This window comes from Oncorhynchus clarkii, chromosome 15 (assembly GCF_045791955.1).
Source record: "Oncorhynchus clarkii lewisi isolate Uvic-CL-2024 chromosome 15, UVic_Ocla_1.0, whole genome shotgun sequence".
Taxonomy (NCBI): domain Eukaryota; kingdom Metazoa; phylum Chordata; class Actinopteri; order Salmoniformes; family Salmonidae; genus Oncorhynchus; species Oncorhynchus clarkii.
The window spans coordinates 30,725,725-30,751,449 of record NC_092161.1 but is presented as its reverse complement, the minus strand read 5'-3'; the positions used below and the strand labels follow the sequence as shown (position 1 = coordinate 30,751,449).

General features: G+C 44.1%; 1 protein-coding gene across 1 annotated transcript in view; it reads right to left on the bottom strand.

Annotated features, from left to right (window-relative positions):
• LOC139367198 (plexin domain containing 2b) overlaps positions 1-25,725 on the bottom strand; it is a 179,285-nt gene that overhangs the window by 9,409 nt on the left and 144,151 nt on the right. The window contains exons 8-12 of the mRNA XM_071105364.1: positions 24,040-24,135; positions 23,401-23,482; positions 18,353-18,413; positions 17,963-18,119; positions 10,038-10,076 (exon numbers count right to left, since the gene is read on the bottom strand). Of these exons, the coding sequence (XP_070961465.1) occupies positions 10,038-10,076; positions 17,963-18,119; positions 18,353-18,413; positions 23,401-23,482; positions 24,040-24,135 (435 nt within the window). The remainder of the gene's footprint in view (positions 1-10,037; positions 10,077-17,962; positions 18,120-18,352; positions 18,414-23,400; positions 23,483-24,039; positions 24,136-25,725) is intronic.

The following is a 25,725-nucleotide window of genomic DNA, read 5'->3' as shown; positions in this document are numbered from 1 at the left end:
TTACTGCTTCCCACTAACTACCGGATCTCACCTTTTCATGTTTCTCTCCTCAGGCAAATGGTTCCTGGTCCCCTGGATAGTGGGAAGCTGGTTCCTGGTCCCCTCATAACGTAGCTATGCTTGGGATTGGGACTTTTATTGTGTGTGTTTGTGTGCGTGCGTGCGTGCGTCTCTGTGTTTGTTTGAGCTCTTTGTCTCAGCGCACAAAGATTTGGACCCAACTATAACATGACCTCTCTGTACAAAATGTCTTATCCACTGTGTTACAATGAATTGGGAAAATCCTTCATCAGTCCCTCATAGGGGGACATACCCTTCTCCTTAGCAGAGATGATCCATTTGGCAACAACAACAAAAAATCTAATTCCCTCTCAACTACTTCATAAAACCAAAACTGGGGCCCAAAAAACAACACCACCACCAAAAGTGAAACTAGAGCTGGAATGCCCCTTTTCTCTTTTTCTTCCCTGGAAGGCAATTTGTCTGTGTTTGGGAGAAGAGTACAGAGTCAAACTGCCAATCCTTACACTGTTGGAGGCAGCTACTCCACAGTAGTGCCTAGGCTGTTAGTCTGAAGTGTTAGCAGATCCGTTGTGCTCCCAGCGCTCAGAGTGAGAGGGGAACTTGTTTTTGGAACAAATGTCACGTGAAATATGAAAGCAAAAATGTGTCGTTATGGTACACTTTTACGCGGCTTTTTAACACACAATGCTCTCAGGATTTGAACTGCCATGGAGTGCATTCATCTCTCAGCAGTGCCACCAGGTACTAATTTGTTACCAAGAACATATATCCAAACACTCTCAAAAATAAGAGTATGGTTACAATACAATGTTCCCTGATTTACAAACATATTAAAAAGGTACACACGCAAGGCACCTTCAGAAGTACACATTTGAATTCACACTGTACCTTTTAGAGTACATGTGCGGATAATCTAGCATATGTTTCTACACAATATATGCAATATAAGGTACAATCATTACTGCACTTTGAAATATAGGTGGAGTTGATGTGCTGGCTTGGGCTCATTAGCATTTTTGGTGTAAAATATGTTGTATTGTGGCAACCGTCCGTGGAAATGTTATGTTGATTTAAGATTGAGCGCCTGTTTTGACACTGTCAGTTCTGCAGTCTTTGTATGAACTTGTGACAATGAAGAACTGCACTGTTCAGATGTTACTGTGCATTTACCAGTAGCTTCATAGCAGCTGGTTCACAGAAAGTTAATGTTACATTTTCTATAACTTACTATCAACTGGCTGCAAGTCAGTTATTGCCAATCTCACAGTAACTTTTTCTAGCTAATCTGTCACACTTCCTGGCCTGATGGCAGGCAGGGAAGTGAATATTACAATGACATTGTGACTAGCTATAAAATAAATACTGTATGGCGCTTTAATATCACATGCACTTATGTCAGCCTTTAACAAGACTTGAGTACTGACCGTGTAGAAACGTACTGTTTAGGAACAGAACACATTAACTGAGATAACAAAAAAAAGAGCTTGCTGAAAGCTACCCGTGCAATATTCTGATAAACTGCCGGTACTACAGTATGCTGCCAATTAGCAAGTAATGTTGCATGTTGTCTACAGCCGCCGTCCACATAGCTGATGTTTTGACGTGTCGGAGGTGGAGCTGCGTTCGAGCTGTTCAATTCACAAGCGGCTCCCGGCGTTATGCCTAAAGTGGACATTGTCATTGGCAGCACGGAGTCGCATTAAGAGAAATCCCATGCAGCCTTGTTCACAAGTTTGAATACTGGAACGTGAGAAGTAATCTACACCTCGATTCGGCTGATAGAAATCCTCATTATTTTGTTGAATGATTTTTAATTTAAGCGTCATTATTTCTATTTAGCCTTCCCTTTCCCATTCGGAACTTCTAACGCCAGTGGGAAGGGTGTAGCTTCGTGACAACAATCACAACGATTTGACAGCTCCAATGAAGTTCCACTTCTGACACCGCCAAAAACATTAGTTATGCGGTTGTCGGCTATCGCCGTTTAACACTTGAACTGATTGAATCTAGGCCTTATCGAAATCGGAATACAGCAGCATACTGTAATTTTATAGAAATAACACCTTCAAGTATATTTTAAGCAAAGGGTTAAAAAGTATTCTTGGCAATATATGTATAGTCAATCGCCATTATGTCCACAGTCTTGGGGGCGCAGCAGGAACATCAGGTACCTAGCAACCAAGAGGTTGGAAGTTCAAATCGCAAATTAGGTCATTTAAAAAAAACGTTTTTTTATAATGTGTATTTATTTTTGTGTTATTGAAATTGATTTACCTCAGTTTATTTTAGTTAATACTTTCTCAACACTTTTTTCTTGAAACTGCATTGTTGATTAAGGGCTTGTAAGTAAGCATTTCACTGTAAGGTCCACACCTGTTCTATTAGGTGCATGTGACAAATACAATTAGATTTGATGTTGTTTCACGTTATCGCATGTTGAAATTTTGTGTCCCCATGTTGTCATATGTTATCACATTAACTTCAAATGTTTTTCTTAAGGGGAGGCACATCTAAGCCACTTGGGCTGCAGAGAGAGTGGTGTGTATAAATCTACATATTATCCACATTGGTTCACAAAGCGGGAAGGGTGTGGCAAAACAATAGCCTGAAAAACATAGTTATAAGTGGTGGCATTTTAAATGGAAGTACAGTTGAAGTCGGAAGTTTACATACACCTTAGCCAACTACATTTAAACTCAGTTTTTCACAATTCCTGACGTTTAATCTGAATAGACATTCCCTGTCAGTTAGGATCAACACTTTATTTTAAGAATGTGAAATGTCAGAATAATAGTTGAGAGAATGATTTATTACAGCTTTTATTTCTTTATTTTATTTTTATTTTTTGAATTTTACCCCTTTTTTCTCCCCAATTTCGTGGTATCCAATTGTTGTAGTAGCTACTATCTTGTCTCATCGCTACAACTCCCGTACGGGCTCAGGAGAGACGAAGGTTGAAAGTCATGCGTCCTCCGATACACAACCCAACCAAGCGCACTGCTTCTTAACACAGCGCACATCCAACCCGGAAGCCAGCCGCACCAATGCGCCGGAGGAAACACCGTGCACCTGGCCACCTTGGTTAGCGTACACTGCGCCCAGCCCACCACAGGAGTCGCTGGTGCGCGATGAGACACCGACCAAGCCCTCCCTAACCCGGGCGACGCTAGGCCAATTGTGCGTCGCCCCACGGACGCGGCCGGTCGCGGCCGGTTACGACAGAGCCTGGGCGCGAACCCAGGGACTCTGATGGCACAGCTGGCGCTGCAGTACAGCGCCCTTAACCACTGCGCCACCCAGGAGGCCCTACAGCTTTTATTTCTTTCATCACATTCCCACTGAAGTTTACATACAGAAGTTTACATACACTCAATTAGTATTTGGTAGCATTACCTTTAAATTGTTTAACTATTGTTTAACTTGGGTCAATACCTCCAATACCTTGACTTTGTTGTCCTTAAGCAATTTTGCCACAACTTTGGAAGTATGCATGGGGTCATTGTCCATTTGGAAGGCCCATTTGCGACCAAGCTTTTTCTTCCTGACTGATGTCTTGAGATGTTGCTACAATATATCCACATAATTTTCCTGCCTCATGATGCCATCTATTTAGTGAAGTGCACCAGTCCCTCCTGCAGCAAAGCACCCCCACAACATGATGCTGCCACCCCTGTGCTTCATGGCTGGGATGGTGTTCTTCGACTTGCAAGCCTCCCCCTTTTTCCTCCAAACATAACGATGGTCATTATGGCCAAACAGTTCTATTTTTGTTTCATCAGACCGGAGGACATTTCTCCAAAAAGTACGATCTTTGTCCCCATGTGCAGTTGCAAACCGTAGTCTGGCTTTTTTATGGCAGTTTTGGAGCAGTGTCTTCTTCCTTGCTGAGCGGCCTTTCAGGTTATGTCGATATAGGACTCGTTTTACTGTGGATATAGATACTTTTGTACCTATATTGATAGGTATAAGATATATCTGATCTTGTATCAGAAGCTTCTAAAGCCATGACATAATTTTTTGGAATTTTCCAAGCTGTTTAAAGGCACAGTCAACTTAGTGTACGTAAACTTCTGACCCACTAGAATTGTGATACAGTGAATTACAAGTGAAATAATCTGTCTGTAAACAATTGTTGGAAAAATGACTTGTGTCATGCACAAAGTAGATGTCCTAACCGACTTTCCAAAACTATAGTTTGTTAACAAGAAATTTGTGGAGTGGTTGAAAAACGAGTTTTAATGACTCCAACCTAAGTGTATGTAAACTTCCGACTTCAACTGTACATCAGTAATGTCTGGAAAGGAATAAATGGAATGATACCATTCAATTTAGTCCATTCCAACCATTATATGAGCCATCCTCCTCGCACCAGCCTCCACTAGTAGTCTCAGTGTCTCAATCATGAGAAATGGGTGAATATTCTTCTGCTACTGCTTGCATGGCCTTGAAAGGTGGACATGTGCACGGTCTTAGTTCATTGTTTATTCAGTCTAATGAAGCAAAGTCACGTCATGACACAGCCACATGAATGGGACTGTGGGGGGTCATGGCTGACATAGATGGAGTCCAACATTGAACCATCTCAGTATGATCCATCACGCTGTGTCCTCCTCATAAACGCTCTTACTACATTAACCTGCTTACTGAGCCTTCAGACAGCAATAAAAACACATTAGCGCTTGGAGATAGAAGATGAATTGAATGACCGTGTGGACCCAGACCACGCTATCCCTTTTAGCACCATATTACTGACAATACAGTGTCACAGGGCCACAGCCATCCTCTCACCTGGCTAATGTGTCTAGCAAGGCTAATCAGCACATATACTGAGGTTGTGTCCCAAATGGCACCCTTTTCCATACGGCTCAAGTCAAAAGTAGTGCGCTACATAGGGAATAGGGTGCCGTTGGTGACGCAGCCTGAATCATTCTGCTAGATTCAAAGGGAGAAAGAGCCTATTTCTCATTCTGGTTTTAAATGGAGGATAAGGAGTGTCCTGTCCTCTTAGAGTTGCCTCTGCTGTGAGACAGTATGGTACATCCCTATTGTCCCGTATCTTATCACTTAGCCGCGGCTAATCGCCTTAGCGTTTTCTGCCATGCTCCATGTTTCCCAAGGTTAAAGGACACACACACTGATGGATCTGATAGAAATTACACTAAAAACAAGCCCAAAGCTAGGACACGATGCAGAGAGATGATGGGTACAATGTAGAGTGGATGAGATGCACTAAATATGAAATACTAAATACACATCTAGCATTGCTTAAATTTGTTGTTGTTGTTGGTATTTTCAGATTTTATTGAACAGATAGTGAGTGTAGATGACATTGGGGGAAGATAGAGGTTGTGTCAAAGGCCTTTAAGCCAGATGCAGTTAAGTTTAGCCCATTCAAACACCCAGCCCAAACAGAGAGGGATGCTATGTTAGCTAGCTGGCTATGGCTATCCAACACTGGAACTCTTCCAAGTCAAGGTAAGCTTTTGGTTTTATAAATGTATTGCCACTGGGGCTCGCCAGTGTAACTGCTAAACTGCTTGTTGAATGTACACTGTACTGCATGATTGTAGTAGGTTTACTAACACGTTAGTTGAAGTAGCTATGTTTACTAGACTATGACGTATGCTAATATGGTGACAACGATGTAGGCTGTGTGTAGAGGTTAGCAGTTTGGCTTAGAAAGTAGTTTTTTGTGCCTGGTCACAGACAGCTGATGTGTTGTGCACTGAAGTCCACAAGGGTCAGAGGAAGAGCGAGTGTAGATGCGAGAAGGAATTATACAACGATCAAAGGGATCATACTGTTTGTATGTGGATGCTATGAAAGTGAACTGTGTTTGTGTGTGAGATCAGGGGTGTATTCATTCTGCCGATTCTGTTGAAAAACTTTTCTTATAGAGAAGCAAATGGAACAAAACGGGGATAAACATACCTGAATTTGTCCATTAGAAACTAATGATTACACCCTAGATCAGCTAGATGCAGGCAAGAGTTTGTAAGGAGGTATTGAATATGTCAACATCTGTCACCTTGACTACACAAATTTCTCTCGACTTGTAAACTTTGATTCATAGGATGTAGCAACCTCATGATGGGTATAGTGAACGGCACCGACCGCCACTGTTCCAGGTACCCTTTTTGGTTCCAGGTAGAACCCTTTTGGGTTTCATGTAGATCGCTCTGTGGAAAGGGTTCTACATGGAGCTAAAAAGGGTTCTACCTGAAACCAAAAGGGTTCCACCTGGAACCAAAAATAGCTATTCAAAAGGTTTTCCTATGGGGTCAGCCAAATAACCCTTTTTGGTTCTAGATAGCACCTTCTTTTTCCTAAGAGTGAAGATGTGTGCTAAACCTGCGGCCACCACAGGAGGTTGGTGGCACCTTAATTGGGGAGGACGGCCATGTGGTAGTGGCTGGAGCGGAATTATGCTGTTTCCATGTGTTGGATGCCATTCCATTCGCTCGGTTCCAGCCTATATTATGGGCCGTCCTTCCCTCCGCATCCTCCACTGGTGGCCACAGCTATCATTACTTTAGACACCCTCTCCATGTTGCAGTCACATGGCTTGGATATTGTGTACGTGAGACTGGTTTGTGGTTGTAATCTCTCACATGCACACTGTTCACCTCAAGACAACATGGTGTGGTTTGGCGCTGCAGCAGCCTTTGGCTGTTTGTGGATTCAGTACGTTCTCAAGATGATCACATTGGCTCGTTCCCTCCCTTTTGGCTTTCACCTTAAGCCGAAATCCCTTCCCAGCACGCTTCCCACACAGTGAATGCATCCCAAATAGCACCCTATTCCCTACATAGTGCACTACTTTTGACCAGAGCCCTATGAGCGCTGGTCAAAAGTAGTGCACTACACAAGAAAAAGTGTGTCATTTGAGACGAACCCTGTGAATGCGGAGATGTACTCTCGTCTGGCTGATACCCCAGGTTTCTGGGAAGAGGCTGTGCCACAAGTCAGCAAGTGAGATAGGCAATGTTTGGGCAATGAAAGGACGATAAGAGATTTCCAATTCCTCTCCAGCAGGAAATTAAATATTTGAGTGCTTCACTCTGGAAGTGATAGAGTCGGGACTCATTTTGGAATTCAAATGTCACTCTCTCACACTCAAAGACGCACACACGCACAAACTAAACACAATGTGGGTAAAGCTAAACAGCAGAAAACTTTTTTATATTTTTTAAATAGATCTGTGTTGATGTGTGCAGGTAGCAGAGTGCCGAGGGGACCAAATACCGGTTATGTATAATACCTGTATAAGTTTAAATGGAAATGTGAGGGAGATTGTTGACCACCTCTGCCTCTATTGAAATCCCCCTCACTGGAACCCCCCTGAAATTCCTGCTGACATTGAGTTCATTTGTGGAGGATCCCCATTAAAACAATACATTTTTCAAAGTGGAGGCAACAAGGGCAAATTAATGATGTTTGAATTGTGGTTAACGCACCAGTTTTGAGAGCAGTGGTCTCAGGAACTAGCTGACATTCACAATGCACCTCAGTTTTATGTCCTGTTACACCAACACTCTGAGATAGAGTTAATTCAACATTAAGGCAACTATGAAGCTCTATCCTACGTGTCCATGTTCTTGAACACCTTCCCCTCATCCTCCCTTTCCTGCCTCCCTAGCACCCACATAGGCTGTGTCTATTGCTGAGCATTTAGTGCTTTTTGAGGTCTGTTCTGATTCGGTTGGGTTTTTAAAGAAACTATCATCGTTTTGGATTTCAGTTTAGAATGTTTTAAAAACGTTAAATGCATTACGAAATATGACCTTGAAATGATTCCAGGGATTAAACATTTTTTTTGTTGTTGAAATTCCAAAGCCAAATATTGAGAACATTTAAACTGTCAAAACATTCAAAACATGACATTGTCTAACAACACAGCTCCCTCTACACAAGCATCCCGAGTGCGCGCATAAGCTCCCATTAGGCCTACAGAAATACATGCGTATAAAATGTATCTAATTGATGGGATACATGAACTACATTCCTTGCCAAAGGAGGACAGTATTACCACATATTCAAAATGGACTGGTTGATTGAAGTAGGGAAATATGTGTTCCAACAACGAGCTGCAGTCTTGGAATAATTTCATCCCTACTCACCAAACAGATGGTGTGGCCGTAATCCATCACCATGCAGTATTCAACGTGGAATTGTCCATTAGGAAAATGATCCATTAGGAAAATTCCAAATAAACTAAATCAAACATCTGTATATCGAAAAGAAGACCGATTTTGTTGAAAAATAAAACACTAATATATCCCCCTGAGTCAATACATGTTAGAATCACCTTTGGCAGCGATTACAGCGATTACAGCTGTGAATCTTTCTGAGTAAGTCTCTAAGAGCTTTGCACACCTGGATTGTACAATATTTCTTCAAGCTCTGTAAAGTTGGTTGTTGATCCTTCCTAGACAGCCATTTTCAAATCTTTCCATAGATTTTCAAGTCGATCTAAGTCAAAACTGTAACTAGGCCACTCGGGAACATTCAACGTCGTCTTGGTAAGCAACTCCAGTGTATATTTGGCCTTGCGTTTTAGGTTATTGTCATGCTGAAAGTGAATTTGTCGCCCAGTGTCTGTTGGAGAGCAGACAAAAACAGGTTTTCTTGTAGGATTTTGCCTGTGCTTAGCTGTTTTCTTTAAAACTCACAAATAGTTGCCGATGACAAGCATACCCATAACATGATGCAGTCACCACCATGCTTGAAAATATTGTTTTGGATTTGCCCCAAACATAATACTTTGTATTCCGGACATAAAGTTGATTTCTTTGCCAATTCTTTAGCAGTTTTACTTTAGTGCCTTATTGCAAACACTTTTTGAATATTTGTATTATGTACAGGCTTCCTTCTTTTCCCTATGTCAATTAGGTTAATATTGTGGAGAAACTACAATGTTGTTGATCCATCCTCAGTTTTCTCCTATCACAGCCATTAAACCCTGTAACTGTTTTAAAGTCGCCATTGGCCTCATGGTGAAATCCCTGAGTGGTTTCCTTCCTCTACAGATATGCCTGTATCTTTGTAGTGACTGGGTGTGTTGATACACCATCCAAAGTGTAATTAATAACTTCACCATGCCCAAAAGGATATGCACTTTTTTTTACCCATCTACCAATAGATGCCCTTCTTTGCGAGGCATTGGAAAACCTCACTGGTCTTTGCGGTTGAATCTGTGTTTGAAATTCAATGCTCGACTAAGGGACCTTACAGATAATTGTATGTGTGGGGTACAGAGATGAGGTAGTCATTCAAAAATCATGTTAAACACTATTATTACACACAGAATGGGTCCATGCAACTTATGTGACTTGTTAAGCAGCGTTTTACTCCTAAACTTATTTAGGCTTGCCATAACAAAGGGGTTGAATACTTATTGACTGAAGACATAATTTTTAACAACATAACATTTTTAATTTCCACTTTGACATTATGGGGTATTGTGTGTAGGCCAGTGACACAAAATCTCAATTTATTCCATTTTAAATTCAGGCTGTAACACCACAAAATGTCGAAAAAGTCAAGAGGTGTGAATACCTCTGTGTCCCAAATGGCAAACTTACTATGGGCCCTGGTCAAATGTAGTCCACTATAGGGAATAGGATGCCATTTGGGACACAACTACAGTGCCTCCAGAAAGTATTCACACCCATTGACTTTTTCCACATTTTGTTGTGTTGTACCGTGAATTTAAAATGTATTAAATTGAGATTTTAGACACCATGATTGATCAGTCCCATCCAGAAGCTTGGTACAGAGCCATTTCAATCAGCCTCTGGATGAGGTGCTTCAATGAGCCGCTCCTTCCCTTGGCCTGTCCTCCCCAGAAATCAAAAAGCGATCTGCTTTCTGGGGCAAGCAATCTGTCAGCCATAAATACACAGACCGCAGCCTTGTAAACAGACCCCCATATACTCTACCCAACATGCAGCAGTACAGAGAAACACAACTGTCAACAGTACAAGGATCTAGGAAGGAAAAGAGCGGCTTACCTCCATTGTCTTTGAGATGCAGAGCAATCTTGGTGTCATCTGTGGAAAAGAGAGAGAGATAGAGGGAGACAGAAACAGAGAAATGAAGGAGGTATGGAGGGTCAGAAAAATGTTTGTCTGTGATTTATGTTATCCTTACAGCCGTAGATTTACATATAGAGTCCCTATGTCTATTATACAGCAGAGAGCTGCCTGCCTGCCAACAACAACAACTATTGATCTTAACACTGGTGAAGAATGTCAATCAAATATTCTGAAATAATCATCACTGACGAGGTTTATAGCAAATTTACTTTTTTTTTAGCATTCTAATCTTATAATTACCATTATGATTATAATCACCGGATAATCTTGGGTTAAAAGTGAATTTTCTACACTTAATTTGCAATGAAAATGAATGTTTTGGATAAAATGCTTCTCCCATGCATAATTCAACAGCTAAGATGCAGTCTGGGGTTAAGCAACTATGAAACATGTAAATTCACTGTGACCCACTTCTCTGAGAGAGGGGTGATATGAATTTACACACCTCATAGGATCCACATTATGCTAATGTACCATATACATGAGCCTGTGAAACGCTATGCGTGCTATTCCACCATATCAAAACTAGAAAGAGCCTTGAAAAGGGGTCTCAACTGAGTAAATCTATTTCAAAGGCTTTTTTTCATTTACATTTCCAAGATCAAAGATAATTTAATGCCTGCAAACATTTCCTAGTCTAAGAAATGTCACGGCCTATGCGATAAGGTGTATGAGGGCAAGGCAGGGAATCAAAGTCAATGACCAATCCCGTGCCAGTGATAGCAGTAAGAGAGGGAGGGAAGGGGAGAAGAAGGAGAAGGGGGGGGGGGGGATTGGGAACAGGAGAGGGAAGTGATGGGTTCTCACACCTCCTAGTAACAGAGCTCTCCCTCACTCGCTCCCCCCCCCCCCCCTAGTAGCACGTGCCTCTGAACCGCCAAGCACGCAAGCTGAGAGAACTGGGTCGGAGGGGGGAAACTGATCCTCTGTGCGTGTCAGGAAGTGTGAGGGTCTCTGTGTGTCACACAGAACCCCCAACTTTTTTTCATGCTGACACACCCACACATCGCTGGGGTTTGTTTTGCCTCTCAGCTGGATCTCTCTCACACTCCTTTCCACCTCTCTCCAGCGTTCAAGGCATCTGTGGTCATATCATCACCTCATCCACCTCACTGAGTGAAGGTCTTAAAGGGGCAAACTGGTATAGGTACGTAAATGTTTTGACTTTTGAAGAATATCCTTTATTAATGCCTCACAAGCTTTGCTGTTTTTCTAACCCCAGATTGCCCGTTTAAAACATTGGCTGAGAGAAATTGGCATTTCCCTGCAATCTCTACCAAGAAGAGAATTGGAAGTATAAAAGAGAAAAGGCCAAGGACTGAAACACTGAATGTCAAATCAAATCAAATTTTATTTGTCACATACACATGGTTAGCAGATGTTAATGCGAGTGTAGCGAAATGCTTGTGCTTCTAGTTCCGACAATGCAGTAATAACAAGTAATCTAACTAACAATTCCAAAACTACTGTCTTGTACACAGTGTAAGGGGATAAAGAATATGTACATAAGGATATATGAATGAGTGATGGTACAGAGCAGCATAGGCAAGATACAGTAGATGGTATCGAGTACAGTATATACATATGAGATGAGTATGTAAACAAAGTGGCATAGTTAAAGTGGCTAGTGATACATGTATTACATAAGAATACAGTCGATGATATAGAGTACAGTATATACGTATGCCTATGAGATGATTAATGTAGGGTTCTAACATTATATAAGGTAGCATTGTTTAAAGTGGCTAGTGATATATTTACATCATTTCCCATCAATTCCCATTATTAAAGTGGCTGGAGTTGAGTCAGTGTCAGTGTGTTGGCAGCAGCCACTCAATGTTAGTGGTGGCTGTTTAACAGTCTGATGGCCTTGAGATAGAAGCTGTTTTTCGGTCTCTCGGTCCCAGCTTTGATGCACCTGTACTGACCTCGCCTTCTGGATGATAGCGGGGTGAACAGGCAGTGGCTCGGGTGGTTGATGTCCTTGATGATCTTTATGGCCTTCCTGTAACATCGGGTGGTGTAGGTGTCCTGGAGGGCAGGTAGTTTGCCCCCGGTGATGCGTTGTGCAGACCTCACTACCCTCTGGAGGTGGACCAATTCAGTTTGTCTGTGATGTGTATGCCGAGGAACTTAAAACTTGCTACCCTCTCCACTACTGTTCCATCGATGTGGATAGGGGGGTGTTCCCTCTGCTGTTTCCTGAAGTCCACAATCATCTCCTTAGTTTTGTTGACGTTGAGTGTGAGGTTATTTTCCTGACACCACACTCCGAGGGCCCTCACCTCCTCCCTGTAGGCCGTCTCGTCGTTGTTGGTAATCAAGCCTACCACTGTTGTGTCGTCCGCAAACTTGATGATTGAGTTGGAGGCGTGCGTGGCCACGCAGTCGTGGGTGAACAGGGAGTACAGGAGAGGGCTCAGAACGCACCCTTGTGGGGCCCCAGTGTTGAGGATCAGCGGGGAGGAGATGTTGTTGCCTACCCTCACCACCTGGGGGCGGACCGTCAGGAAGTCCAGTACCCAGTTTCACAGGGCGGGGTCGAGACCCAGGGTCTCGAGCTTGATGATGAGCTTGGAGGGTACTATGGTGTTGAATGCCGAGCTGTAGTCGATGAACAGCATTCTCACATAGGTATTCCTCTTGTCCAGATGGGTTAGGGCAGTGTGCAGTGTGGTTGAGATTGCATCGTCTGTGGACCTATTTGGGCGGTAAGCAAATTGGAGTGGGTCTAGGGTGTCAGGTAGGGTGGAGGTGATATGGTCCTTGACTAGTCTCTCAAAGCACTTCATGATGACGGAAGTGAGTGCTACGGGGCGGTAGTCGTTTAGCTCAGTTACCTTAGCTTTCTTGGGAACAGGAACAATGGTGGCCCTCTTGAAGCATGTGGGAACAGCAGACTGGTATAGGGATTGATTGAATATGTCCGTAAACACACCGGCCAGCTGGTCTGCGCATGCTCTGAGGGCGCGGCTGGGGATGCCGTCTGGGCCTGCAGCCTTGCGAGGGTTAACACGTTTAAATGTCTTACTCACCTCGGCTGCAGTGAAGGAGAGACCGCATGTTTTCGTTGCAGGCCGTGTCAGTGGCACTGTATTGTCCTCAAAGCGGGCAAAAAAGTTATTTAGTCTGCCTGGGAGCAGGACATCCTGGTCCGTGACTGGGCTGGATTTCTTGTAAGTCAGAGATTAGGAGAATGAAAAAGTAAATCCTACAATTTGTCATTTAGAAGTCAGAAAAGTGGAGCTGGATGCCATTGATGTTTGTGTAGTGGGTAGTACTCAGAGCCAGAACCATAGGCATCCGCTTTAGAGATCACCACATACTGGAACTGGATCCAGACCCATTTAACCCAGAACCCCCGGGCACCAGTTCTACAGAACAGGATCCAGACCCATTTAACCCAGAACCCCCGGGCACCAGTTCTACAGAACTGGATCCAGACCCATTTAACCCAGAACCCCCGGGCACCAGTTCTACAGAACTGGATCCAGACCCATTTAACCCAGAACCCCCGGGCACCAGTTCTACAGAACAGGATCCAGACCCATTTAACCCAGAACCCCCGGGCACCAGTTCTACAGAACAGGATCCAGAAATCATACGTTAACTCACCATTCCAACCACTGCCTAAGACACCGTTAAACACCACTCTGCAAAAACAAAAAAATGAGTCTGCCTTTATCCTACAGGTTTAGACTCCATTTTTTCCATCAATTCTACAAGCCTGGGAAACCAAAGAGCACCTTACCATATGAACTATTATTAATGTCTGAGGGCGTACTCTCGTACTATTCTGCCCATTCCATTCCACTTCACAATTCCACTTCACTTCCCTCGTTTTATCAATCTAGCTAACCTCCCTCATTGTGGTCGCAGATTCATACAGTGATGCATTCCTATAAAACATAATCCGTCGTCTGCACGCATTAATAAGATTAATAAAGATGGCGTCGGACATGAAGGATGACGTTTTACGTGTTCCTAAGCAATTTGTTTTTTTGTTCGTAACTTATTTTTAAACTTATTTTGCACATAATGTTGCTGTAACTGTCTCTTATGACCGAAAATATATTCTGGACATCAGAACTGCGATTGCTCATCACGAACTAACAGAGTCCTTTTTATCCTTTAACGAGTCCAACGTGAATGACACACTACTTTCCTGGGAACAGGCCCAGATCCCTGTCATTTGCGTGAAGAGAAGGCGGAGAAAAAGGGTCTGGAGGGCGGGCTGCCTTCGGAGAATTCGTAGGCGATTGAATAAACCCCCCACTTCCTTCCATTCTTCTAGCGAACGTGCAATCTTTGGAAAATCAAATCAATGATCTACGCGGAAGATTAAACTACCAACGGGACATTCAAAACTGAAATATGTTATACTTCACGGAGTCGTGACTGAAGGACGACACTATCAACATACAGCTGGCTGGTCATACGCTGTATTGGCAGGATAGAACAGCTTCGTCTGGTAAGACAAGGGGCGGCAGACTATGTATTTTTGTAAATAACAGTTGGTGCACGATATCTAAGGAAGTCTCGAGGTTTTGATTGCCTGAGGTAGAGTATCTCATGATAAGCTGTAGATCACACTAGCTACCTAGAGAGTTTTCATCTGTATTTTTCGTAGCTGTATACACACCACCACAGACTATCAGAAGCCATGGATTACAGGCAACATCCGCACTGAGCTAAAGGCTAGACCTGCCGCTTTCAAGGAGCGGAACTCTAACCCGGAAGCTTATAAGAAATCCTGCTATGCCCTCCGACAAACCATCAAACAGGCAAAGCGCTCTCTGCAGCTGATGTGAGTAAGACCTTTAAACAGGTCAACATTCACAAGGCCGCAGGGCCAGATGGATTACCAGGATGTGTACTGCGAGCATGCGCTGGCAAGTGTCTTCACTGACATTTGCCAGCACGGACATCTCCCTGTCCGAGTCTGTAAAACTAACATGTTTTAAGCAAACCAACATAGTCCCTGTGCCCAAGAACATTAAGGTAACCTGCCTAAATGACTACTGACCCGTAGCACTCAGGTCTGTAGCCATGAAGTGCTTTGAAAGGCTGGTCATGGCTCACACTTATCACCATCATCCCAGACACCCTAGACCTACTCCAATTTGCATACCACCCTAACAGATCCACAGATGATGCAATCTCGATTGCACTCCACACTACCCTTTCCCACCTGGACAAAAGGAACACCTATGTGAGAATGCTATTCATTGACTACAGCTCAGTGTTCAACACCATAGTGCCCTGAAAAGCTCATTAATAAGCTAAGGACCCTGGGACTAAACACCTCCCTCTGCAACTGGATCCAGGTGGTAAGGCTAGGTAACAACACATCTGCCACGCTGATCCTCAACACAGGGGCCCTTCAGGGGTGCGTGCTCAGTCCCCTCCTGTACTCCCTGTTCACTCATGACTGCACGGCCAGGAACGACTCCTCGTTTGCCGATGACACAACAGTGGTAGGCCTGATCACCAACAACGACAAGACAGCATATAGGGAGGAGGTCAGAGACTTGGCCATGTGGTGCAAGGATAACAACCTCTCCCTCAAAGTGATCAAGACTAAGGAGATGATTGTGGACTACAGGAAAAGGAGGACCGAGCATGCCTCCATTCTCATCGACTGGGCTGTAGTGGGGCAGGTTAAGAGCTCCAAGTTCCTTGGTGTCTACATCACCAACAAACTAACGTTGTCCAAGCACGCCAAGACAATTGTGAAGAGGGCACAACAAAACCTATTCCCCCTCAGGAGACTGAAAAGATTTGGCATGGGTCCTCAGATCCTCAAAAGGATTTATACAGCTGCACCATCGAGAGCATCCTGACTTGTTGCATCACTGCCAGGTATGGCAACTGCTTGGCCGCCGACAGCAAGGCACTACAGAGGGTAGTGCGTACGGCCCAGTACATCGCTGGGGCCAAGCTTCCTGACATCCAGGACCTCTATACCAGGCGGTGTCAGAGGAAGGCCCTAAAAACTGTCAAGGACTCCAGCCACCCCTATCATAGACAGTTTTCCCTGCTACCACACGGCAGTGGTACCGGAGCACCAAGTCTAGGTCCAAGAGGCTTCTACCCCCAAGTCATAAGACTCCTGAACATCAAATGGCTTCCCAGACTATTTGCATTATCCCCCCCCCCCCCTATTTTACACCGCTGCTACTCTCTGTTGTTGTCATCTATGCATAGTCACTTTAATAACTCAACCTACATGTATTCGGCACATGTGACTAATAAAATTTGATTTGATTTGACAGAAATACACGCTGTTACATATTGCAATGGATTCCACAGTTAGCTGGCTACACCTCTTTCTCTTGGGTGTTAACAAGAGTGGATATTTGAGATTATGAGTTGTCCATTAGCACATTGTAGGCTTTGTGTATCTCCCAGGCATCCCAACCCATCCTTACACGTTGGTCAATTATCAACCCCGGGATGTGCCAGTTACTGGGTAGAAAACTCACTACGCATAGGCGTTTAGTCATGATTAAAGTGCATAATGTGATTGTACACATAGTGACAGGGACATTAAGTTGAACATATGACTTTTCATTGGGATGATGGCAAAGGTGAATTCTAGATGCCTATTCAAGTCAGTACTGTGTGTGTGGGTAATATGTCAAGCTGATAAAGATGAATTAGCTGTTTGTTTCAATACATACCAGGCTTGAAAGCTATTAACAGGGAAATGAACATATCTGTAGTCAATTCAGTTTTTGTGAGCATCCCAAATGGAACCCTATTCCCTACATAGTGCACAACTTTTGGCCAGAGCCCTATGGGCCCTTGTCAAAAGTAGTGCACTACATAGGGAATAGGGTGCCATTTGATAATCAGTCTTTAAGTAGCTCCAGTATCTCTGGGGGAGGGAAAGGAAGGTAAACAAACTCAAAAGGACACCTTCAGAGTTTCAGAATTTCTCCTGACATCAGCAGAAGAACCCAGGGTTATTTTTTCTCCAGGAGGGATTTGTGTCTGATATCTTTGAGATGACTACTGCAGTGTGACTAATCATGAACTCAGGATGGACATGCTTGGCCCCTGGGACAGAGGCTGAGAAACCCTGTTTTAGAGTGGCCATCTATTCCAGCCATCTGTCCCTGCTTGCTGGGGTTGCAGGCAGCACTTGCCTGATGATTGAAGATATTTATCAGCAACAAATCAATCAATAAAAAGCCAGTATAAAAATGATTATAATTTACTTGTCATAAAAGATGAATAACCAGCCAAAAGGACTGAACACTAATATGTTTCTGTGTGGATGCATTTCTAAGATTTTAGAGATGTTGTCCTAATTCAATCTACATTGTTTAGTTGTGTAAAACACAGCTGGCATGCCTTGCATCATTTGTTGCCATCTGGAAAGCATTTGGTGCTCAAGGAAAACTATCCGGATAGTTATATTACCAAAGAAATTACAAAAAAAGCAGAACATATTGTAGATAAAGAATACAGTACATCATTTGTAATGAAGTACCTGTACCTACACAGGAAAGGTACTGTGTACTTTGTTTTACTTAACATCATACAGACTTCAAGACTTCTGTGTATTAGCCTACCCTTCAGTTCAAAAGCAGGGCCAGGGTTGTGTTCATTAAGATACACTGTAATAAAACATTTTGCAAATGAAAATGAAAACAAGTGTTTCTCATTGGACAAGTTCAGATAGCACAAAACTGAAGAAAACTAACTGAACACAACCCAGTATTTCCTGAACATTTTGACTGGACCAGAAGAAGAAAAAACGTCTGGTCATGTCATACCAGTATTCAGACACTAGTTGGAGTTGTCTGCTTTGGGGCGTACGTTAGTTGTCTTACCTTCAGTGGGGACGCTGGTCGGGGAGAGGGACGTAGACAAAGAGGCTCCGGCTGTGGTGGTCTCTCCTCTGCTCCGGCCTGTTGTCTTGGCAACTAACGTGGTGGTGAACGGATAGAGTTGTGTGGTGTTGATGATATCACAGCTTTTGTCCTTAGTCTGCAAGACAGAATACAAGGGCCCTCTTCGTCATGCATGTGTGTGTGTGTGTAAGAGCAGAAGATGCGAAAGGAGTAACTGGGTCATCGCCTTTCCCCCTGCACATAGCAGACCAGGGCATCCATCATCCTGGCAGTCACACACAAAAAAACACCTTACAGCAGATACACATGCACGCACACATTCCACCATATCCCCACTCACTCCTTTCCATCAGCCACGACGATATTCACCTCATCAGGACAGCTGTTATCCACCCAGTCCTGCCGATGGCGGTCGAACCCACTGGAACACCTGAAACCAGAGGAGACGATTGTCAGGAAGCTCTTAGGAACATGAACACAAGACATCACTAAGAGGGCTAAACCACAATCAAAGATGGCATGAATACATCTCTAAAACGTCAATTATAGCAACATGTATACGTGGTGCCATCCAGCTCAGTAGACCTGCAGATGTTACATGAAACCAAACATGTTTCAAATAATCCACTATAATGTATATAATAATCCACTATAATAATCTCAGTCTGGGTGTCCAAAATAAATTCAAAGGGGGAAAAGGCCATGATTATTTGAATATGGGGGGGGGGGGGGGGGGGTGTGAAGAGGAAGTTCAGAGTTCAGGGGTTGATGTAGGGGGTGAGGGGAAACTGGAAGAGGGAGAGAGGGGTGAAGGGTGTTAGGGGGAATGGGTAATGCTTCCCAGCCAGAGGCAACTCATAAACTCTGTGGGCTAGCCTTTGATCGAGGGCAACTGCTCATTCTTCCTCTTGTTCACAGATCATAATGAGTGAAGATACTGACCCCCAGGCGAACCTTCATACTCCCCCCCCCTCCTTATCCCTCTCTCTTTTCTTCTCTTCTCTTTCTTCTGTAAGCCCTTGCTTACATTTCAATGTTACATTCACTGAATTTTGAGGAACATGTTTTCTTGCTTTGACACAGAGGGATGGTTTGTTCTCCATCTTTCTCTCTCTCTCTCTAGTATATTTTTTGATTTTGTCTGTCTGGCTCAAACAGTCCACTGAAGTCCAAGACAGAAAGCTGTGCAATCATATCCCCAATGGCGTAGGTGGTAAACAAATGCTCAACCAATGACATGCACCTCACAAACACCTAACCCGCTAACAATGCAGCAAGACCCACGAACAATCCACCCCTCTACTTCTCTACTTGGAGCAGTGGTGGCTGGTGGGTGGGGATATCGAATGACGGGCTAATCATAGTAGCTGGAATGCAATATGGGACGGTATGGTTTCCATGTGTTTCATACCGTTACATTTATTCCAGTCCAGCCACTACAATGAGCCTGTCTTCGGAAATCTCCGCCTACTAGCCACCACTACCGTACAGACAGGCCGCATTAACCTCCATTCTCCATCCTTATTCCCATCAGGTCCTATAACTCCCATTAGTCCTGGTGACTGTGGTAAGGCTCTCCGTGTGGACGAAGAAGAGGAGTCCATTCCCATCTCCCTCTGCTGTCTAATCAGCCCACACTGCCCGGATTTCACCGTGTTGTTGCCTGAAAAATTCCACCTCATCTGTCCAATCAGCCCGAGACAGATTCCTTCACCTCTTTTCCCCTTCGTTTTTGCGGGAGAAGCGGAGCGAGAGATGGAGAGTGAGACCGAGACAGGCCAAGGATATTACTGCAACACAGGTCTGACCGGTCCCTTCGGATCCTTTCTCCTTTAGGTTTTACCTCAATGCCATCCAACATCTCAAATGGCACCCTATTCCCCTATGGGCCCGGGTCAAAAGTAGCACACTATATAGGGATTAGGGTGCCATTTGGGATGCATTCCAAACCTTCCTTCCAACATCCCCTCAGCCACCACACCGCTAATTATAAATGGGTTGAGCTGCCTCATTTGAATATAAATGAATACACATGGGGAAAAGGTTTCTGTACGGTCTTGTCGTTTTCTCCCCCCTCTTTCATGGCAGAGAGGATGCATTTCTTTATTGGGTTTAAAAGACTCATTGGTCTCGGTTACATTGCGGGTGCATTCAAAGATATTTAGTCTATCTCAAACCAATGGGCCATATTTCTTGACATTATATGGATTTACTACCAGAGGTTTGAGGGTTACTAAAGCTCACTGGGTCTACATAGCGAACGTTAAGCTTATCAGTGTGTAGGAATGTTGAAACCATCATTACACTCTTGGCACGACACTCAATCCATCTCCACACACACGCAATGTGATTGAATGAAGTACGCAGAGTGACCGCATCTTATTCAAGCGCAAGATCTCTTTGAAATTTTATGTGGCGGCAGTCATTTTGATAATATATTCATGATGCACACACACAGCTGTGTTTTTGAGTAAACAAATAGTCTCTTTCTCACCAAATGAGTGCTCGGCAGTATTGGTAACCACGGCAAGTCGCTGGTCCATAGGGAGGCCTAGCATGCTTTATTAGCTCCAACCCGCTTTTAATTGTCCAACCCAGCCCAGCGCCCAGTTTACATACATCAGAGGGACCCAATGAGCTGATTTAGCCTGAAACACATGGGAGAGCAGGTACCCAACCAGCAGGTTCTTACACATCACAGGGAGAGAGGGCGAGGGGTAAAGAGAGAGAGAGGTAGAGAGAGGTAGAGAGAGGTGGGGTGTAGAGAGAGAGGTAAAGAGAGAGGCAGAGAGAGTCAGAGAGAGAGGTGGGGTGTAGAGAGAGAGGTAGAGAGAGGGAGAGGTAGAGAGAGGGAGAGAAGAAGAGAGAGATAGGTAGAGAGGTATAGAGAGAGAGAGGTAGAGAGAGAGAGAGAGAGGTATAGAGAGAGGTAGAGAGAGAGAGAGAGAGAGAGAGGTGGAGTGTAGAGAGAGAGCGGTAAAGAGAGAGGTAGAGAGAGAGAGAGAGAGAAGAAGAGAGAGATAGGTAGAGAGAGAGGTAGAGAGAGAGAGGGAGAGAGAGGTAGAGAGAGGTAGCGAGAGGTAGAGAGAGAGAGGTAGAGAGAGGTAGAGAGAGAGGTAGAGAGAGAGGTAGAGAGAGGTAGAGAGAGAGAGAGAAGAAGAGAGAGATAGGTAGAGAGAGAGAGGTAGAGAGAGGTAGAGCGAGAAAGAGAGAGGTAGAGAGAGGTAGAGAGAGAGGTAGAGAGCGGTAAAGAGAGAGAGGTAGAGAGAGAGAGTGGTAGAGAGAGAGGTAAAGATAGGTAGAGAGAGAGGTAGAGAGAGAGAGAGAGGTAGAGAGAGGTAGAGCGAGAAAGAGAGAGAGGTAGAGAGAGAGAGTGGTAGAGAGAGAGGTAGAGATAGGTAGAGAGAGAGGTAGAGAGAGAGAGAGAGGTAGAGAGAGGTAGAGCGAGAAAGAGAAAGGTAGAGAGAGAGGTAGAGAGAGGTAGAGCGAGAAAGAGAGCGGTAGAGAGAGGTAGAGAGAGAGGTAGAGAGAGAGAGAGAGGTAGAGAGAGGTAGAGCGAGAAAGAGAGAGGTAGAGAGAGAGGTAGAGAGAGAGGTAGAGCGAGAAAGAGAGCGGTAGAGAGAGGTAGAGAGAGAGGTAGAGAGAGGTAGAGCGAGATTTACGGCCACGCTCTTAAATCACAGGCGTCTTCCTTTCATTAACCCACTGCCCAACAATGCTGCAATGCATTTCAATTAGCTGGTTTAAACTGTGCATTCATTTGACTTTTCAAGGGAAGTTTGTTGTTGAAGGACACAAAGGACGGGAGCGAGCCCTAACGGTGTGATGCAGCACGCACGCGTTTAAATCTCATTAAAATGCAGCGTAATTAGATCATTATAATTCAGGCGCAGCTCTAATAAATTGCTGAAGTGATGCACGTAAAGGGAGTTTAGTTCGATGCACAGGCGGTAGAATTAGTCTTCTTCTGGAGGGCACAGAACATAGATACATCGTCAGCTGTGATCCTGTGTGGCTAAATTGGTAGAGCATTGTGCTTGCAATGCCAGGATTATGGGGTTGATTCCCAGAGCCACCAACACATCAACTTTATGCACACGTGATTGTATTATTATTTTCTAAGTTGGATGGAGAGAGGAGACCGAGAGGAGACAGAGAAGGAGAATGCTAAACCCTGACCTTTAGTGACCTCACAAAGCCCAGTGGCCCCGGTGTGTAACTATGGGGTCGTTTCATTATGGATGCACAGGCCACTAAAATACTTCTTCCCTAGTGGTACCCTTTTTCCAATATAGTACACTACTTTTGACCAGCGTCCACAGGGGAATAGTAGGCTGCCATTTGGGACGTGGACAACGTGTAGAGACATATGAGGAGGGGAGTAGTCAAATCATCTCCGCTAAGTCCAACAGACATTTTCCAAGAACTGAGGCCCAAAAGTTTTCAGTGCACTTGAATACTAATGGCTTTTTAACTTGGACTTTTACAAACCTCAAAATGGATAACAACATGCCTGGAACACATTCTCTGCTTCACGGTTCATTTATGCCTCCCTGTCTTCTGTACCCAAACGCTGCGATCCAACGCTGAAACCAATGCTCCAACAACACTCCAACAGCGCTGTCCAAACCCGCCATCATTCACATCTCACAACAGGCAGGTAATATCCCATCTGTGCAATAACATTCTGCACCGTCTCAAATATTTACCTTTTTGTGCCAGGGTGTGAAAGATAGAAAGACAAATGGTCAAGGGGAAAGGAGAGAAAGAGAAGAGCGGAGAGAGAGAGAGCGAGAGAGTCGGTGCGAGAGAGGGGGATTCTCGATTTCGCAAAAAAACAAGAGTAATGGGTCGGATCTCATATTCTCTCCCTCTGTTGTTATTTCCTTCTCTGTCTTTCCTTTGCGCCATCAATAAGGAAAAACGACTGAACATCTCCGGGAACTCACTGGCACCCTCCCAAATTGCACCATATTCCCTATTTACAGTATACAGGGCACAACTTTTAACAAGGGTCCAGGGCTCTGTTTAAAACGGGTGCACTGTACAGGGAATAAGGTGCCATTTGGGACACAAACCACTGAGCAGAGGGAATAGGGGAGGGTCTGTCTCCATGTGATAGCCACATGTCTATACATACACCTCACACTCAATAGCTAGCTAAGAGAGGTGCTGAGTGACTGGAACTAATAGCAACATTTAAAGGAGGGAGAAGAAAGATAGGGAGAGCGATGGAGATGGAGGGGAGAACAGAAAGGTAGAGTGTTGGATGGAAAAGAGACAAAGATGGTCTCCGTCCCAAATGGCACCTAATTCCCTATATAGTGCACTACGTTTGATCAGAGCACATAGGTTGTAGGGTGGCATTTAGGGTGCAGACAAAGACATACAGTGAGGGGTATAGAGGGGTGTCTGACCTGCGAAGGCGGTGGCACCAGCTGCAGTTGAAGTTGATCTGGGAAGAGATGCAGCTGCCACAGCTGGTGAACTGGAGACATGCTATGGAGGGAACAGGACACACACACGTCACAACACACACACACGTCACAACACACACGTCTACTGACTCAGTCAAAACACAATATAGAAATCTATATATAGATTGCTAGATTGTTGTAGTTGATAATGCAAAACAATATATTAAATTAAGCATCTCAGAATAGAAGTGCTGATCTAGGATCAGGTCTCCCATGTCCATGCAATCTTATTCATTTAGATATTAAAGGCTAAACTGATCGTAAATTAGAACACCAACTCTGAGACCCTTGATACATTCATACCAATTGTCAAAACATCAACATAGAAATCCATAGCTAGAATGTTGTAGTTTGATAAATGCAAAACAAATGTTTCTAAAAGATAGGAGTTTTGATTCACAGGTGTCCCTGAAATGATGGGATACAGCCTGAAGGAAAGTCTATTAGATTAACATCTATTAGGTCTATGTTTCACCTATTACTTTATCTAGAACCTAGGCTAGTTCATGGGGGCTTACTTGTGTTGTCATTATCATATATCATATCATGAGCCACGTCTATCAAAGGAATCCATCTTACTCGGTAAAGGCATAATTTCCACTGCTGTGGAGTTGGTGATTTTGGTCTTCGTCAGCTCCACGCGATGGTACTCATAGATCGTTCTCCTACGAACATCTGAATGGAGTGAGTGAGAGAAAGGGAAAGAGAGGGAGGGAAGGAAAGAGCGAGAGAGAAAACGGTCACAAATCTTCCTCGGAGAGCTAAAACTAGGACAAGTGGTTCCCGAGGAGGAGAGCGAGAGAGAATAAGAGAACAGAGGCAGAATCAGGCCATATGGGAAGAGAGAAGTGCATTCCTTTAGTTTTCTCTCTCTCACTCTCTCTTTATCAGAAAGCCTGCTACTTGGCAAAGGGGTGGGCAGAAATGTCCCACTAGAGGTGATATCCCTGTTCAAATCCCCCAGTTCCTCCAGGTAACGTCCCAAATGACACCCTATTCCCTATATAGTGCACTACATTTGACTAGGGCCCATAGGGCTCTGGTCAATGGGAACCTGGTCAAACATAGTGCACTATGTAAGGAATAGGGTGCCATTTGGGATGCTCCCCCAGTGACTAAGATAATCTGCTGCAGCAGTCACCAGGACCAGGCTAGGTAAAACGGAGAGTTTGATTTGATCCACCATTGACTCTCAGTCGTCCCCCAATAATAAGTTGCTTTTTCAATCTTAGTGTAAAATGGCCCAGTTGGTTTTGCAGTCCATGCATTCCCCCCCCCCGGCGCTGCACTAAACTATGCACAGACAGAAAGGATTATAATATGATATATTATACTGTAGATCCTAATTCAATTCAAATGAAAAGGCATAGCTCTGCCACTGTGATCTCCTAAACGTAGAAGCTCTGCTAGTTAATTCCTTCATTCCAGTCATTTTCCTGGTGTGTTTAAATGCTTAATTCAAGTTAATGTGACTGAAAAGCCTGGAATACAATGGGACGTTTATGTACATCAGTGAGAGTAATTATTTAACGTAGCCCGTATGACATTGGTCGACACATTGCATTTTCTATAATGCACACACTTGCTTGAGCAATGAGATAGAAAATTGAAATTCAATAAACAGCACCATGGCTGTGGAACATATGCAGCAATGAGTTTGACTGCTAGCGAGCCCCATTCATTATATACACTTATTGTATACACGCATACGTAATTGACCAATATCAAATGAACACATTTTGCCTGCTTGGATGAGTTTTCATCTAAGAGCAAAGCCATTATTCTGTTGTGTACAACTGTGGATCCAGATACCGCAGCGGCAGACTGGGACCAGAAATCGTCTCTGGCATTTCAGAGCCGATTCCTCGAGGCCCCCACACCAGCCCAGTTTTTCCATGAGGACCCCACTATTAGCCTAATAATCGTGCTGAGCGAATAACCAACTTTTCTGTTACTTTTCTGTTTTTAAACAACTAATTGACTGACATCGGTTCAAATATTTGAATTTCTGTAGAGATAAATCAGATCAAGCTCGAACTGTGCAATGTAGTAGGGAGTTTTCAACAGGTCAATATTCTACATAGTTTAGCGCAGAAAGCCTCCCGAGTGGAGCAGTGGTCTAAGGCACTGCATTGCAGTGCTAGCTGTGCCACTAGAGATTCTGGGTTTGAGTCCAGGCATGGTCGCAGCCGGCCGCGACCGGGAGACCCATGGGGCGGCGCACAATTGGGGAGGGTTAGGCCTGCAGGGATGTCCTTGTCCCAT